The sequence below is a fragment of the Electrophorus electricus genome, chromosome 7 (assembly GCF_013358815.1).
Source record: "Electrophorus electricus isolate fEleEle1 chromosome 7, fEleEle1.pri, whole genome shotgun sequence".
Classification (NCBI taxonomy): Eukaryota; Metazoa; Chordata; class Actinopteri; order Gymnotiformes; family Gymnotidae; genus Electrophorus; species Electrophorus electricus.
In genome coordinates this window covers 8827316-8844859 of record NC_049541.1, presented here as the reverse complement: position 1 = coordinate 8844859, position 17544 = coordinate 8827316, and the positions used below count along the sequence as shown (strand labels likewise).

The 17544-nt window shown below is 37.8% G+C and overlaps 1 protein-coding gene across 4 annotated transcripts in view; it reads right to left on the bottom strand.

Annotated features, from left to right (window-relative positions):
- The window catches only part of esyt2a (extended synaptotagmin-like protein 2a), a 40191-nt gene that overhangs the window by 19711 nt on the left and 2936 nt on the right, over positions 1–17544 (bottom strand). For all 4 annotated transcript variants that reach the window (XM_027020843.2, XM_027020844.2, XM_027020845.2 and 1 more), the window contains exons 2-8: positions 14979–15020; positions 14422–14556; positions 13781–13857; positions 13432–13504; positions 11342–11431; positions 7321–7376; positions 977–1100 (exon numbers count right to left, since the gene is read on the bottom strand). In XM_027020843.2, the coding sequence (XP_026876644.2) occupies positions 977–1100; positions 7321–7376; positions 11342–11431; positions 13432–13504; positions 13781–13857; positions 14422–14556; positions 14979–15020 (597 nt within the window). The remainder of the gene's footprint in view (positions 1–976; positions 1101–7320; positions 7377–11341; positions 11432–13431; positions 13505–13780; positions 13858–14421; positions 14557–14978; positions 15021–17544) is intronic.

Sequence of the window (17544 nt, the reverse complement as noted above, 5' to 3'; positions counted from 1 at the left end):
AAGAAATAAGGCAGTTGTGAAGGCAAAATAGGGTCCAAACCAATAATAGCAAGGTGGGCGGTCTTTTTTCTTCAAGCTCAGATACTCTAGCAGAGGCCTGGAGCCTGAGAGTCTTGCATAGTATCTTAGCTGTTCCCAGGACAGCATTCTTCTGGACCAAGATCTCGGATGTTGTTCCTGGTATCTGTTGGAGCCATTCTCCCAGTTTGGGGTTTATAGCCCCTAGTGCTCTGATTACAAAGGGAACCACAGTTGCCTTCAACCTCCACATCTTTTCTAACTCTTCTTTCAGCCATTGGTATTTCTCAAGCTTTTCGTGTTTCTGATGTTGTTTCTGATGTTGCAATCACTTGGGATTACCACATCTATCACGACAGCCCTCTTCTGCTGTTTGTCTACCACAACTATGTCTGGTTGGTTAGCCATCTTGTTTGTCTCTATTGGGAAGTCCCACAGGATCTTAGCATGGTCATTTTCCACCACCATTGGGGGTATATCCCATTTAGACCTTGGAACTTTCAGCTCGTACTTCGCACATATGTTTCTGTACACTATGCCAGCCACTTGATTACGGCATTCCATGTATGCCCTGCCTGCTAGCACCTTGCATCCCACTGTTATGTGCTTGATTGTCTCGGGTACATCTTTGCACATCCTGCATCTGGGGTCCTGCCTAGTGTGGTAGAGCCCAGCCTCTACTGATCAGGATGCAGAATGTTTCAGTAAACTGGTTCCTCCTCTTACAAATTCAGAAGCACTTTACTTGCACAGCTGATGAAAGACCTCTTTCTGAAACTTCCCGTTTCTCTGAAAACCTTGTGTACTTGACTACAATTTAGAATATTCTCTCTCTCTCTCGTATATGTATGTATGTATGTATGTATGTATGTATGTATGTATGTGTGTGTGTGTGTGTGTGCATGTGTGTGTGTGTGTGCATGTGTGTGTGCATGTGTGTGTGCATGTGTGTTCATACCATAGGCACAGGAAAGCGTAGTTGGGCCAGGATTTCTTCATTTCCAACCAGTGGAATGGTGATTCTGTTGGGCAGCACAAGGTAACTGCAGATAATGTCCTCAATTATTCCATCACTCAGATCACTGAGAACAAGAGAAGGGGGGGTGGAGAGGGGGAATTATTACTGAAGCTAAAGATTACTGTTGTCCTGAACTACAGCACATTCAAAAGTCACACTGCCAATTAATAAATCAAGCAACCAACTAGTCTCAATCTTATTTACCTGAGTAACTGCCATGTGCCTCAAATAAATCAGTTAATAAAAATGATTTAAAAAATCTCTGTAAAACGGTATGCCATCAGTTTGCCATTCTTACCATTCTTAATGTTTAAACTTTTAAAAGACTGAATTCTCGGTCTTAGCCTACACTAGGGTTCTGTATAAAACAATGATATGGCAATATATTGTAAATACACTCTTACCAATATGTATCAATATTTATGAATGTTTATCAATCCATGTCAGATATGCTCAAAATGTCCCTCCCAATATAGCGAAGTAAAACATATAAATAAAAATGTTCCCACCAGTTATTGATGGGATACTTATTGTAACACCATACCTCCATACTAGCACATCACTTCAGCAAAGTCTTTATAGCTAATGTCTTTGACTTGCATGGAAAGGTAGATAACATTAATGTTAATATGTCATTTTGCTGTGGAACTGTAATTGAGGAAATAAATAACTTTACTAAAGTGTCATTAATTGTATGACGTGGAAATAAATAGGATGATTTGCTAATGCTAAATCAACCAAGCATCACTAATATTAGCTAACTATCATAGGTAGCTAGCTAGCTCAGTTACCTGGAAAATTAATTAGCCACAACAGTGGCCGTGTATGCATTCAACTAAAGGTAACATCTTTATGTTTTTTAGAAATCCCACATGAAGCTTCAGTAAAGGGTCAATCATTATAGCAACACATGTAACATGTAGATGGTAGTAGCTTTCATTTAGTGCATATTTGTATACTATCCCATGTATCTGTGCTTTCTTATGATTATTAGTGTTTGATTAAAGTTATAAGTGCAAGCAGTTTTATTTTTTATTCCAGTCAGCTTTCAATCACAGTTAGTCATCATAAGCAAGAGGAAGGGGGCAGTGATATTTGCCAGTTTTTTAATCAGTTTCAAGTTGAGCACAATAGGAAAATGACTACTAATAGAAGACTAGAAGTAAACAAAAAAGTACTAATAGAAGAAAACAGTAGTACAAGAGATGAGTCAGTGTTTGATATAATCAGATAAGAAACGGTCAATAATCCATTTCTTAACATGGCAAGAAATAAAAGTAGTTGACCAATAACATTTATTTCATATTACCTGCTCTGTTAGGGTAGGAAGATAAGGTGACATGTACGTGAGCAAGATGACTAGAGAGGAGACAAGGACAGACATGGAGAGCAGGGAAGAGATGATCAAAGAGCAGAGAACAGGAGAAACCTAGAGAGGCAAGGAGAGCCAAGAAATGGAAAGGAGAGAAGAGATGACTGGAAACCAGGAGAGAGAAGAGACTTAGAAAGGTGAGGAAAGTTGAGGAAAGGAGGCGATGACTGCAGAGCTTGGGAGAGGAAAAACTGGAAGAGGAGAGGAAATGACTGGAGAACAGGAGGAAAGACCTGGGGAAGAGATGAGAACAGCAGAGGAAAGGAGAAAAGAGATGACTGGAGATCATGGGACACGAAAACAAAGACAGGAATGGAGATTAGAATATAGCACCACAGGAGAGAAAGAGAAAGGCCTGGAGAGGAGAAGATAAGTGGAGAGGAGAAAATGAGGAGAGCAAAGCAGATATCCAAGCTGCCTACCCAAATGTACTTCTAAGTAAATAAAAACAACAATTTTCTAAAGCTTGGTCACAATATCTGGACATCTTCACATAACAAATAGATTTTTGTTTATATGTTTATGGTTATGGATGTACTTTATGAATACCTTATCTCTGCCATTTTTTTTACATTTTAGAATGGCAGGAAATTAGTTTTCAAATTATGAAATCTTTGAAGTACAGCATTTAAGAAGTCCTGCAAGTGGCACATCTACAAGAAAGAAAAAAAAAAGAAAAGAAAAAAAAAAAAGAAAAAACATTGAAAATCAGCTGCAGTCAACCCCTTTGGTACACATGGGTGGAAAATATTTCATTTAGTTTAAGGAATAATTGCAAGTATTTAAAATTTGAGAGCTCTAAAGAATATGCAGAGGTAAATCCTTTCCCTTTAGTGAGATGTATTATTTATTATAGTATTGTTGTTAATAAATAATAACATCATCCTTCAACACTGAAACACCTGGAAGCACCAGCATCTAAGTTATGCAAGCTCCAAGTTTTTCTTCTAGTCTCACCCCCCTCCCACCAAACCCTGAAGACTGTCATCTTCCTTAAAATCAACAAGATCTGCTAATTTGTCCTTCTATCTCTATCCCCCTCTACCCCATCCTCTCCTCCCAACTCCTTTAAATGTTTCTCCTCTTTCTCAAGTTGTAGATTATACAACTACTCTCATTCATAAATCCATTGAATGTATTTTTAAAAATCAGTAACCTACTATCCAGCTTCATGTACCATGAATTAACTAACTTAGTTAATGGCTAACTAAACAATGTTTCCAACTGAGACAACTAGCTACCTATCTGCAGGAGGGAATATTCAAATGGAATTGTGTGAAATGAAACACCTATATATATATCTAAGGTCCTTACATATGAGCAAAAAGGTTAGGCCTATGTGTGTGATTACTACAACAACAACAACAACAACCTAAAGGTAAAAAATAAAAAGTAACGAACCAAGCTGTTGGAAAGACTGCTCTTAAATACTTCGTCAAGGAGTAACGACACGCTACATCAGAGAGCTGTGATGATAGGTCCAGGAGAGACATCGGAGAGTATGTAGACAGTGATTGCTCCTTGTTCTCCACATTCAGTGTGTGAAGTATGCATCCTTGACCTGATACCCTACTTCTCATGCTCTATACTTTGCTCTTCAAACCCTCCACATACATCTCACTTCATACTTCATTCTCCATATCTCCAATGCATAGCCTGCTGTCTGCAATGGACAAGCCTGAGTCTATATATTAATGTGCCTAGTGAACGTGCTGGTGTGCAAATGTGCCTAAAGCGTTATCACCACCAACACTCCAAAGGAGGACAAACCACCCCTTAGAGCCTGCCTTACTATACAGTCCAGTTACCTTACCTCTATCGAACACAAACATTAATGTGCATTGTGGATAGAAATGCAGTCACTGTGGCAGAATAATAAAAATGTGCATTTATGTGTTATATTTAAATTAAGACGAAAGGAAAATGCAATTTAATCAATCAGTTTCAGCCCAGATGTATACAAATATATTGTTAGATGAACTGATGATCTGCAAACCTCACAGGAACCATCATCACTGTTTGTGTCTAAAACCAGGCAAATTTTACTTCAAGAAAATTATGGGAAAATTCCTCCTGTCCTTTGGTGAAAACATCCTTGATAACATTTATACAATTTAAATAATATCACATGGTTCTGCTGTTAACATACAGAATGTAGCAGGAACAAGGAATGTCTACCACAAAACTGATTTGGATATGGCCTCTCAGACACCATACCAATACTCCAGGAATGTACAATGAAGCTGCATTGTAAAATAATTTATATTTGAGGATGACTGTTCACTTGGTACTGCCCAAAACCAGTCACCAAAACCAACAGACTGCAGCCAAATCAGAATCTGCGGATGAACTGCAAGGTCTTGATGTTGCTCAGAACAGGAAATGCTGCCTTTAGATCAAGGTACAGATGTGCTCTTTGCATTGCATGGAAAGATTTCACCTCAACAACAAAGAGCACCAAGACTGCCTAGGTTGCAAGGATAGGTATACAATGAAGCCCTCTTTTATAAAGGCTGAAGCACTTCTTCATGAGTTATATGCATGGCAACTCTAATGCACTGAGAAAGGCAGTGTCTCCTGAACAAGAACCAATTAACATTAAGCAAGAGCTGTATCTGTTCCGTGATTTAAAAATGACTCAAAGCTGCTGGGCCTGAAAAAAATACTTGGCCATGCTCTTTATACAGTGGTGCATGAAGGCATAGTAAAATCAGCCCAGTGCAGTACCCATGTCCCACTTATCCCTTACAGTGATAAGGAAAAATGAAGATGTGCAGAATCAGCAAGGACCTCAGACCTCTGCTCAAGGCCTCAATAAGTCTTCATATTTTTGCAGCATGGTACTGCAGCATCTGGTCAAGTACCAGGTGCATAAACCTTTATTTATCATAATAATAAGCTTTATTTATATAACCCTTTTTACCTTTTAAGCAAGGTTTTTGATGCGTTTCATAGAACGATACAAGAGGAACAAACATTTTTAAAGCATAAATCACAATATAATTGAATAAATTAAGTTTAAAAAATACATTATAAAGCAAAGAACAACAGAAATACACAACAGAATAAAGTAGAGAATTCCACAGCTTAGGGCTACAGCAAGAAAAGGTCTAGACTCTCTTTAGCTGGGTAGCAGCTATAATTAGCATGTTACTGTTGGTAACATTCAGTTCACTGAAGTATAGTTGGGCAACACCATGAAGGCATTTGAATATCCTCTTAAAGTCTATAGTGATTTTAAAATACAGCTTCTTCCTAACCCATTAGGTTTATGCAATCATCTTATTTTCTCCCCGATCAAAATTAACTACCTTCATAAATAACTAACTCATCACAGTGCAACATTAATGACAGTAGTTATTCAGACTCTCTAAGGTCCATTCACACTGTCAATTTGCATTATTTAATTCACTAATTAATAACAGGAATTGTTTTTAGCATGCAATATCTCCATATTACACAGTTTAGTGTTTCAAATGCAGATATGTCTGAGGATCAAAACTGTCATATACACCGAGTACACGGCTAAACTTTAGCTATAAGTGTAACTGGTCAATTTGACAGTACATCTGTTTATCTAGGTTGCTATTGTTCGTATTATGAGCAGTTTAGCAAGTAAAAGGTAGCTACTTGTTCTGTAGAATAGTATTCCAAAAAATATTTATTTGTTGTACTTTGAAACTAGCCTTTTTAGCTGAACATATTGTCTGACATTAGCTATCCACATTTCTGTCAAAAGGTAGGTAGCTCGCTATCTAACATAGCCTTATATGAGCCAGTAGTCCATTGCGATCCCAAGAAACATCACTTAATTTGGCAAGATGGCCATCTTTTAAGATGAATTCTACATTTATTTTAAGCTTTAAGCCTGTTTAATGAACATTATGGTGCAAATCTTCAAGTTGGCCACCAGAGGGCAATAATATCTGACTGGGAGTGTGTGTTCAAATTTGTACGTGAATGCGATGGAGAGAAATATGGTGGCAAAAAGACTAAACTACGACACACAGGCAACACCCTTTATATTAACAAAGTGTGTGAAAGCAAGACAAAAAGAGAAGTGTAGAAACTAAACAGGATTTCAATGGTAAACCTATTACGGACTCAACTTTTGAAATCAAAATGTGCTATGGTATAAAGGGCAGCAACAAACACTCCACCCACTGCATCATTAAACACACTCCCACACCCACACCCACAAACCCAGTCTAACAGTGCAGGGCTTAAATTAATTAACTGTGCAGCGGTGAATTCAGTAAACTAAATTTAAAAATAGCTGAATTCAATGTGCTGTCACACAGCAGCGATCTGAATTACACAATAACCGTCCCACAGTGCAGAGTGTTTAGTTGAATGATGCAAATTCGCAAAGAAATATGATTCCTCTCTCAATGTGGTTGCCTGGGGGTATACTCTTACAAGCAGTTCCACAAGCAGAGCAGCCTTTGAAAATGTGAGTGTGCTTGTAAATGTGTATGTGAGTTTAAAAAGTAGGTCATGCCAGAGAGGATGCTCCAAGAACTAGCACACCTGATTGTAAGAAAAATTGTGTTTGCATGTATGCATTTTTACACTGTCTTTCATAAATTTCAATTTTGAGACATGCTATTCATCAAGCCCTGAAATCCATCTTATTAAGCACATAAGATGTGCTTCACGCATGTTCTAATCTAGACCTTTGAAGTCTATTTTATAATTGGTGATTTTGAAGTTGATGTGAGTTTTTGTGGAGCTCGTTATGTTCGGTGTACTTACCCTGAGGCAAATATGGTTATAACCCTGAAAAGGGCCATAAATGAAAAATATGTAGCTCTGTACTATTTACATCTAGTGCCTAAGCATAAGTGAGTAAACCATTATCATCTAAAAGAGGTACAACACAACACAACACAACATCAAGTCTTTTACTTACTTTAGTCCTGGAATGTCCAGTATGTTGGTCAGACCGGTCCAGTTAATATCCAACATCTGAAAAACAGACACACATATTTGTACACTGGGACAGTGTACAAGTGGTCCTGGAGGTTATCTAAAGTGAAGCTGGATGTTGAAATATTTGTTAGAGCAGCGAGCATTCACCTATTGCCTAATAATTAGCTCACAAGTGAAATCAAGTTACATAGACAGAATACATCGTTGCTAGATAAACAGTGTAGGACCTGCTATATGCATGTGTAAGGCAACTGGTAAAGAATGACTAAAGAAAAAAAAAAACCAACATAAAATAGCTTAAGCAGTTTATGACAGTAATCTTATGTTTCTCGTGTCAATACAAATTCACTATTATAGTACAGTATTGAGGGATAACATTTTTAAAAATACAGAAATTACCTAAAGAGGCATTGCAATCTCTTGCTCCATAATCACCTTGACAACTCTGACTGTGATGACAGCTCTGTCCCCGTCTTTTATCCTATCATATAAGTACGTCAGCAGTGCTAATGTTACTGTTCGGATTTTTAGCTGTGTTTTCACTGAGAGACTATTGCCTTACTGTTTTGTACACTGTATATAATCTAAGATCATATTAAAATTGTTTTTCATATTCGTTATATTAATTTGTAAATACAGCGTAATATGTAAATAAAATTGTCTTATAAATTACAGAAAATAGAAGATTAGTGGTGCATGGTCTAGCCATCACACACACACACACACACACACACACACACACACACACACACACACACACACACACACACACACACCTACCTATGTACACAAACACCCCTACACATGCCAACACAGAGCACAGTTGCCTTGCAGAGCACCAACCTCCAGGTTTCTGAAACTATGTTCAAAAGTTAAAAGTTTTGATCAGCATCAGACTTGATGCTCAATTGATTACTCTAGGTGTGCATTAGTATCTGAAATTATCCCTAAAGTAAGCCCTGTCATCTATGCACCAAAAAGTAATGTTGACTTTAAGGCTTCATGAACACCAGGCAGAAACTGTCTACAAACCTGTTATTCTGGAAGGGAAAATGGACAAGTTCGCAGATGACTTCTAACTGTGCCTTTGTCACCTCAATAAAGTCATCATCCAGTGCCAAAAACCTGAATGCCTAGGGTCAACAAAACTCTCAGATGACGTGACGACAGTGCTTCACTATGTGTCTCATCTTCAAGTACCCTCTAATATACAGTTACTATTCTGAAACTGTTTTATACAGTTTAGTTAATCCTACAGTAACATGGAATGGCTGCATGACTGTAAGAGTGCTAGGCCATCCAAAGACCTGCAAGTCATGAAAATCTAAAGAGCTAAATGATCTAAAGATCATTTTCCTTTGCATTTCCACTTCTGAGGAAGTAATGCACAGGCTTCCAGACTGTGTGGTGGAAGAGTTTTAGTGTGCTGCTGGTTTAGAGACCATGATGCTGCTATGAAATGGTTTGCATCACCATTTCCATATGTGGAATTTTAGACCACTAGATGACAAAAGTGTTTGTTTTTGTGTGTGTGTGTGTGGGGGTGGGGGGGGGGGCATGATGCATGTGTACAATTGTTTAAATATTTATTGGCAAGAAGACTTCCAATATGGAATGCAGGGAGATAATAGGCCAACTATATGTATAATAAATGCTTTCCAATCCTTGACTGCAATGAACATGAATAACTATAAATTACTCTACAAAATGAATGGAATACAATATTGTCCTTTTATGCCCTTTAACCAGTAACTCAGTAGTCATGGCATTAAACATACAATGTAGAAATGAAATTTCTGATGCTGGCTTTGCAATGTCCACTACAAGAACTAAACCAAGGTAATGAGAGTTTAGAAGAAATGCAGAACAGTTCTGCAACAAACTCCCTAGATGTCAGCTCAGCAGGATGGACAACATAGCAAGGAGGCCTGTGTGTAAGTATAACACAAAGGTTCAGAAAACACACAGACAGTACAAGTGTTCAAGCATTCACTTATCTGATAATCAATTCAATAGCCAAAAACAACTAGACACACACTCCCTGGGTTAGGTAAAGTGATGGCTTTAACAAATGTATCACAAAATAATATAGAAAGTTGCATGATACAAAATCCATTACTGTACTATGTTTGGTATATCGATGTGCTGTTGAAGCATTTTATTGTATTTTAAAACACTCACACACAGCCCAACCAAAGAGGTGCCGCACCCTTATCATGGTATACAAGTATCCACCCAAACCCTTTGGGCAGGGATGACGCAAACACGCAAACACATGCGTACGCGCGCGCACACACACACACACACACACACACACACACACACACACACACACACACACACACACACACACAATGAAAGAAAAAGCTCACACAAGCACACACTGAATACAAAGCATAAAAAACTTCACAGGCATTCTTCACCAAATATGGCCATGCTCGTAACGGTCTAGCTGCTTAGAGAGTCTAGAGATGGCACAGAGCACAAGGGAGGTTATTATAAGACTAATGGGACATTTAATCACTGAGCACGGCTCTATTTCCAAAAATACACTGCACTTTTTATTGACAAATGATGCACAGTCACCTACCAATAAGGGTGAACTATTCAATTCAAACAGAAATGAAACTCAGCTAACAGAATGACCTTGTTCTTGTGAGAAAGTAAACAAATTATTAAAATAAATCTATTTTGGATTTATAGCTTGTCTCAGCTAAAAAACAACAAAAACCCTTACAGAAACAAAGCACTATTTTGAGTTGCTCTGGAGAAGAATGTCCAATAAGTGATGTAAATCTAAATATAAATGTACAGAATTCTGCAATTCTGTGCAATGAGATGACCAGTACTGACAACCAACTAAATTCAACATATATAAAAGTAATGTGAAAAGCTCCATTGTTCTTGATATATATTATTATTTAATTGCTGAAGGAGTGTAGGATGGACCATGGGAGCTACTGGGGTCAATATTCTAGTAAACAGTGACCCTGCAAGCAAAGATATGGAAGGGGAATGGGTTTCAAATGCAACTCATTTTCTTCAAATCACTCCACTAATCCAAGATATTGCAAGTATCTGCAAGGAAGAATTTGTTGTTTCTTCTGCTTTTGCTAGTGGTGTTCACAACCAGACCGACTCTCCTCAGCTTCAATGTAAAACTGCAGACCTGCGTGTGGTTGGGACCTGCTGAGGCTACAGATGTGATGAGTGTGAGATGCTGTGTTACAGTGTAAAGCATTTAACTGAGGGTATGTGTGTGCGCTACTGAATCTGCGCATACCAGAGAGCAATTTCATAGAGCAATTTTAGGGTCTACTCCTAATTCTTGACACACCCAAGACAATAACAGTTCCATGAGTCACCTATAAACAAGCCCTGAACCAGACTTTTCAAGTTGGAGAGGCACAGTGCACACCCCTGATTCAGTTAATCATCACTTTCCTAATCAGTCAGGAGTGCTGGTGATTAAAAAAAAAAAAAGTAGTGGGACAGCTCATCACAATTAGAGCTTGAGAATGCATTCTTAAAAGCAGCATAACTGATGGTCTGTACTGAAATAAACACATGGTTAGATCCTAAAGACCTGTAAACACTAGACAAGAGTGTGAGTTTTTTCCTACTGATTATAAAATAAAATGACAGAAAAACAAGGATAACTTCTTTGTCAGAACCAGCTGTGTGTCACTTTATTGTTAAACTGAAACAAAGAATATTTCTTTTTGTTCACCAAGATTAAGGATAGAGTTAGGGTTAGGCTTAGAAACTTCCTGTAGATAGTTACACACATGTATTTACAGGTAGTTACATATAAATAAAATACATATGCAACACATACATCTCCATGACCAGACAAGGAATACAAATAAAAACAAACTTGGGTATGTGCGTGTGCATATAAACATTCTAACCATTGTTTATATATATTCTGTTATGCAAAGAATGTTGAGCAACCTGCAAAAGAGTCTAAAGGTGAACGTGCGTGTGCATGTGTCTCTTACAGGCTTTTTGAGGAAGAAAACAGATAGTGCTCCAATCAGAGGCATGTTTCCTAGCAATGGCTCCATGATCACTCTTAACACTCCATGTAGCTAAAAACAAAACAAAATATAAAAACATTAAAAACATTTTCATCACAAACAACTTTTTAAAATGCAAAGCAGTCATTTGCTATTCTGTTTGGCACCAGCTATCCATGATAACACAATTATACTTTTTTTGCAGTTTGCTGGCTGAACCATTGCTTTTTCTTGCAATTTATCAGTCTTCTTTCTAATTTCTAAGTTCAATCATTGCAGGTGTATAACAACTCAGTAGATGTATATACTGCTACTACTACTACTACTACCACTACTACTACTACCACTACCACCACCACCACCTACGCCAACAACAGGTGAACAACTCAACTGCTCCCAAGAGGTATAGGGTTGTACATATTCAAAGGGAAGGGACCCCTAATGTTTTGTACACTGTGTATAATCTATAATGGCATCTAATGATAAATGGTAATGATAAATACAGCTCATTTCTCATTATTTGAGAAAATACAGTACTGACATAATACTAAAAATATGAGCACTATAGGTTACGAATAAGTTATTGCATATTGGGTAAATCCCATAAAATGGCAGGCTTAGTAGTGTGTGACATGGCCAGAGATACAGACACACAGATACAGACACACAGACTAGAGCTTTTTCAACGTGATGGAAAAGTCATGACTAAATAAAACAGTAATGTTCTAAAATAAAGTAGCAGTAAAAATAGATGATAGATGATGATACTAGTACTCTACAGCACATTAGTACCCTAGAGTACATTAGAACAACAAAGTAGTACTCTACAGTATATTAGTACAAATTTAGATTTTCACAAAGTTTACTGCCTCAGTTTTTTTTTTAGATCCTTCTGTCAGATGTTTATATGGTATAGTGAAGTACAATTATATGCATTTCATAAGTTTTTTAACTTTATTAACAAATACAGCCAGTTTAAGAAATATTTACAGTGTTGACCTTTCCTTTTTTAAGACTTATGCAATTCCCCTTGGCATGCTGGATATCAGCCTCTGGGCAAAATCGTGACTAATGGTAACCCATTCTTGCCCACCCTCTTTTTGAGGATTGACCACAGGCTCTCAATGGGATTGAGATCTGGGGAGTTTCCTGGCCATGGACCCAAAATTTCAATGTTTTGTTCACAGAGCCACTTGGTTATCACTTTTGTTTTGTGACATGGTACTCCATTATGCTGGAAAAAGCATTGTTCATCACCAAATTGCTCCTAGATCGCTGGGAGAAGTTGCTCTTGAAGGATGTTCTGATACCATTCCTTATTCATGGAAGTGTTCTTAGGCAAAATATTGAACAACTGTACTGGCCATGACTGTACATAAGTACAGCACACTAGTAGTGTACAGTACATTCAACTCTCTCTACCTTCTCTATCCGCTATCTCTGTCCTTCCTAATTCTCTGCAACCAACAGCTGACCTACAGAAGAACATAAACCTGTGATCACCTACTCATCAAACAAATTCAGCAATATTCAGATCTTACATACCCCCAACACACACACACACACACACACACAAACGGTCATCACTGTGTAGAGTCATTCAGATAATTACCAGTACTCTTATGAAATGTTAAAAGCAAATAGTACTGAACTTGGAGAGATGAAGCTCACCTGCACTGCAGTACTACAATAAATCTCACACACACACCACCCCTCCACATGCACAGACACACACCACCCCTCCACATGCACAGACACACACCACCCCTCCACATGCACAGACACACACCACCCCTCCACATGCACAGACACACACCACCCCTCCACATGCACAGACACACACACACCCACAGACACACCCCCACCCGTGCGCACACACCCCACACATGCCCAGACACACCCCCCCACCCGTGCGCACACATACACCCGCACACACCCCCCCACATGCACAGACAGACACCCCCCCCACATGCACAGACAGACACCCCCCCCACATGCACAGACAGACAGACACACACACACACACACGCACAGACACAAAACTGTACTATATCACCACATGCAATATTTACCTGTATGCTCTTGATTCCTGCTTTGCAGTAGTATTTCCTAATTTCCACATCGATCTCTGTGTTCCCAACAAAGCTACACACACACACAATCCCACAATCAAGCAAACACATTCAAGTGATGCTTAAGAATCACAGTCAACCTGAAACTTGCTCTGTCCACCAACACAAACCACAGGAAATGTATACATTGTGTTACAACAAAAATACTTATCTGAAGATATTATTTTCCAAAAGCATTTTATGGTGGAATACTAGAACCTGTCCTGTGATGTGAAATAAATCCTGACTGGACGTTTAGATCATTAAAAAAAATAGTTAGACAAAGTTATCACTTTCATGTGCATCTCACCTGATTTGCAGGTCCATTATAATCTGTCGTTTGTCAACATTCTCTGTGTAGACCTTCACTCCATTGATTCTCAGAGGCTGGAGAGAGGAGAAGAGAGACAAAGATAGAGTGAGTGAGTGAGTGAGTGAGTGAGTGAGAGAAAAAAGGAAATACAGATAGTGACTGTGCATCTTATACTTTTTGGTACTTATGTATTCAAAGATCTTGAACTAAATAGTCCATAAACAAAAAAGATGCTTTAAGGATTTCTATTTCCATGAAATCTAGGACAATTTGCAGAAAAACTGACTGTAGTAGGCATGTTTTAACACCATTTTTATTATGAAAAGAGTAAGAAGAGACACTGTGTTGTGTGTGGTTATGTCTCTACTAGAAATGAAGCAAACATGACCCTTTATTCTTTCATCATCATATTTTATTAGCACTTAATCTTTTAAACAATCATACAGGATTAAAAATTGTTTATTACATTATTTTAATGTTACTGTTTGCTATCTTGTGGAAGATTTTGTGTGTGCACATGTGTGTGACTGTGTGTAGCTTGACACAGTAACATACTGTGAATAGGACACTGTAGCTTGTGTATGTATGTGTGTACACTGACAGACACATTAACTCCCACAGAATGTGTGCTTACAGACCTTATCCCCCATGTCTATCTTGGAGAAGCAGAAAGAGCTGAGGTGTGCATTCGCTCCTTTGACAGCTGGCTCGATGGTGTCACGGAAGAGTTTATCCACAAACTGACAAATATATGGCCACATCTGCAGAACTGTCTGAATATGGGAGTGAGAGAGAAAAACTTTGTAACAGACTGGCTATTCAAATTGGGATTGATTTCTGTCACACTAGCAGAAACACATACACAGAAAGCACTGTCAGTTTAAATGTCTGAACAGGTACACTAAGCAGTGAAAAAAATTAAAACATAAAGGTGCTTCCATCAACTTTTATTGATGCAGTAATAGTATGCAGAACACTGGAATTTGTCCAACTTCTGTTTTGTCCAACAATTCGCCAAAGGCTCCTTCATCCATTAATAATTTAGGTAACGTAATGAAAAATTTGAAAAGTAAACAAATTTTACAAAGTACAAATCCTTAAAAATTGTACTCAAGTAAAATAAATGTTGACTACACTACTGGTACACACATGTGCCTCACAAATGCCTCTGTGTGTAGGTGTAGTATTGTTGCACCTTATTGAGCCATTCCACTCTTTCAACATCAGGAAAATGAACCTGAAAGAGAATAACATTATGGGTATTCATGTCAGTCCAATTGATTCACTTGCCTATTCATTCAATTCTGCATTATGCATTCAGAACACACAGACAGAAAGACAGATAAAGGGAGAGTACAGTTTTAAGTTAGTTTGCCAGTAATATGAATCATTGCCACTGTGAATGTTGCATAATTCTGACTATAAGACCAGAAAGCACAAATGTTATCCTACAGCACTAAAATAATCTGTCTCCTGTATTCATCTCCCTATTATCCCTTCATCTGTCTCACAGGAAAAGCTATTTTCTGAAACTCTAGGGTACATTTTCGGGGGAAATAAAACAAAGTACTAGAACGCAAGAATGTTGATGTTTTAGTTGCAAATGTCCTCCAAAAGTAGGGGCCATATATCTGGACCTGTGCTGGACAGTTTTACAGGTTTCTTTTACTCTTTAACAACTAATGTTTAGGAATTAATAATTAGTAATAAAATATCCAAGGAACATGTGTATTTTCTAAGCATTTCCTTCTGTGGGTAGAACCCACAGTAAGAATATCAAAATATTTTTTAAACTTTCTCCTGTGGGAGTGAATCCTATGAGTCACAACCTTGCTGTTTCCCCGAGTGCACACACATGGTAACAGGGAGGGCGTAGTAGCTACATGCTGCAACTAAATGGCTGATGCTAGACATTCCGCAGTATTAGAACAGGTGGCAGGGCTCTGGAGGCACAAACCTACAGGCAAACGTGTCAACCCACATTTTAAAGATGGCATAATTAATTAGCTTACATTTAAAGTTGGTAACCAGTTTAGTAATAAACCAATCAATGCTGGTTCATGACATTGTAAGGTTTTATTTCATCTTGCCTAAATTCTCAAGCCCACTAACCTATCCCTAGAACATTGTAGAGGCTGTTCAGTAATTAAGATATATCTAATTACAAACAAAAACAAGAACTAGTGTTTTGCAGCTAGATCACTAACCACCCTAATTATGATCTTCGGTTTAACCTACAACAAGGAAAAATCCAATATGAAAAGTCAAGATCTGTGAACAACATTTGCAGGTCTGAAAAATATGGTGGGAGTTTGAGATTCCAGGAATCAGCAATTGATATTGTTAGGTTCATACATTTTCATAAAGGTATAATATCATTATATATATGATGAATTAATTCTACTACATCTACTCTGAAACCAGAAGGCTCCCTTTGTAATGACAATCTCCATAATTGGTGGCTCCTTACACACTGTTCATCACAAGGACACAACAGGACTTCATTTAGCTAGATAATGTAATTCAAAGTTCAAAATTATTCAGTAGAACACAGTTTATGTTTAGCAAAGGTTATCCAGGTCCCCAAGAAATCCTGTTTTACATTATGTTGATCAACTGGTTCTTTGTTTAATAAAAAACAAGCAACAAAAAAAAGATGCGAGTTCTGCTAATCATGAGTAAATGAACATGTAATGTCGGTCATGCTTGGTAAGAAAGCTTATCGCAACATCAGAACAAAATTGAAGAACTTGCTATGGAACCAAAATTAGGCTATTACAGCCCTTCACTTTTTCACATATACTTGTACCATATAAGTATATATACCATTACCATAATGACCCATAGCCACATATTGTCCCTTAATAAACAGTGAGGCAGATGCTGTCATATTCCACAGTTGGCAGGTTTGACTGGAAGCCAGCAGGATGGATTTGAACCAAGAAAAATGTAGAGCTGATGTGTAGATACCATTGGAATGCTGAACTGGCCTTTAACACTGCAATTAATAACTCATGCTGAATAAGCTGAACCAAACTCTGCAATGAGACTTAACACACCTAGGTCTGTTTTAATTCACATCTACTGACTTTAAGATCCAAAGAAGCCAAAGAATTTCATATATTCAGTGTAAAAAAGCAGGACAAGCTGTACAAAGATAAACAGTCAAATTAATTTATATGGGCATAGTAAAGAAAAGATGGATCTGGAACTCCATTAACCTACTGAACAAAATAAAAATTACACTTTGCATTTGAGCCAATCACTAATCATTTTATTACACTCCTAAACTCAATAAATAAACAAAACTTGTAATATGTTTCTTTTACACTTGCATCATGACACCAAATGATCTTTCTCTTCTTGAATTTTCATAGTGGTAGTAAGCTTTTCTATGTAATAAAACAGAAGTTCAGTGCATCAACAGACAGGTGTCTTGGCTGCTGATGTTTGTCAGAATCTTATTTTTAAAAAAGGCTGTGTGACTACGCACTTTAAATATGTCTACAAATCCCCTCATACCTAATGAATTATGAATGACACACGGGCTGTACAGACATATTAAACTGAACCAGCCAGCACCACTGAGCTCACTGCTTCAGTTTAAGGCAGCACAAAGCTGAATCTGTAGCTACTTGAATTAAGAGGTAATAAAATTACAGTCCTCTTTGACAAAGTCCTACAGACTGTCCATTCATTCTTTACCTAAGAGCCAAGTGTGTTAAAGACGCCAACCTGTTAACATGAATCGCTCATTTAAC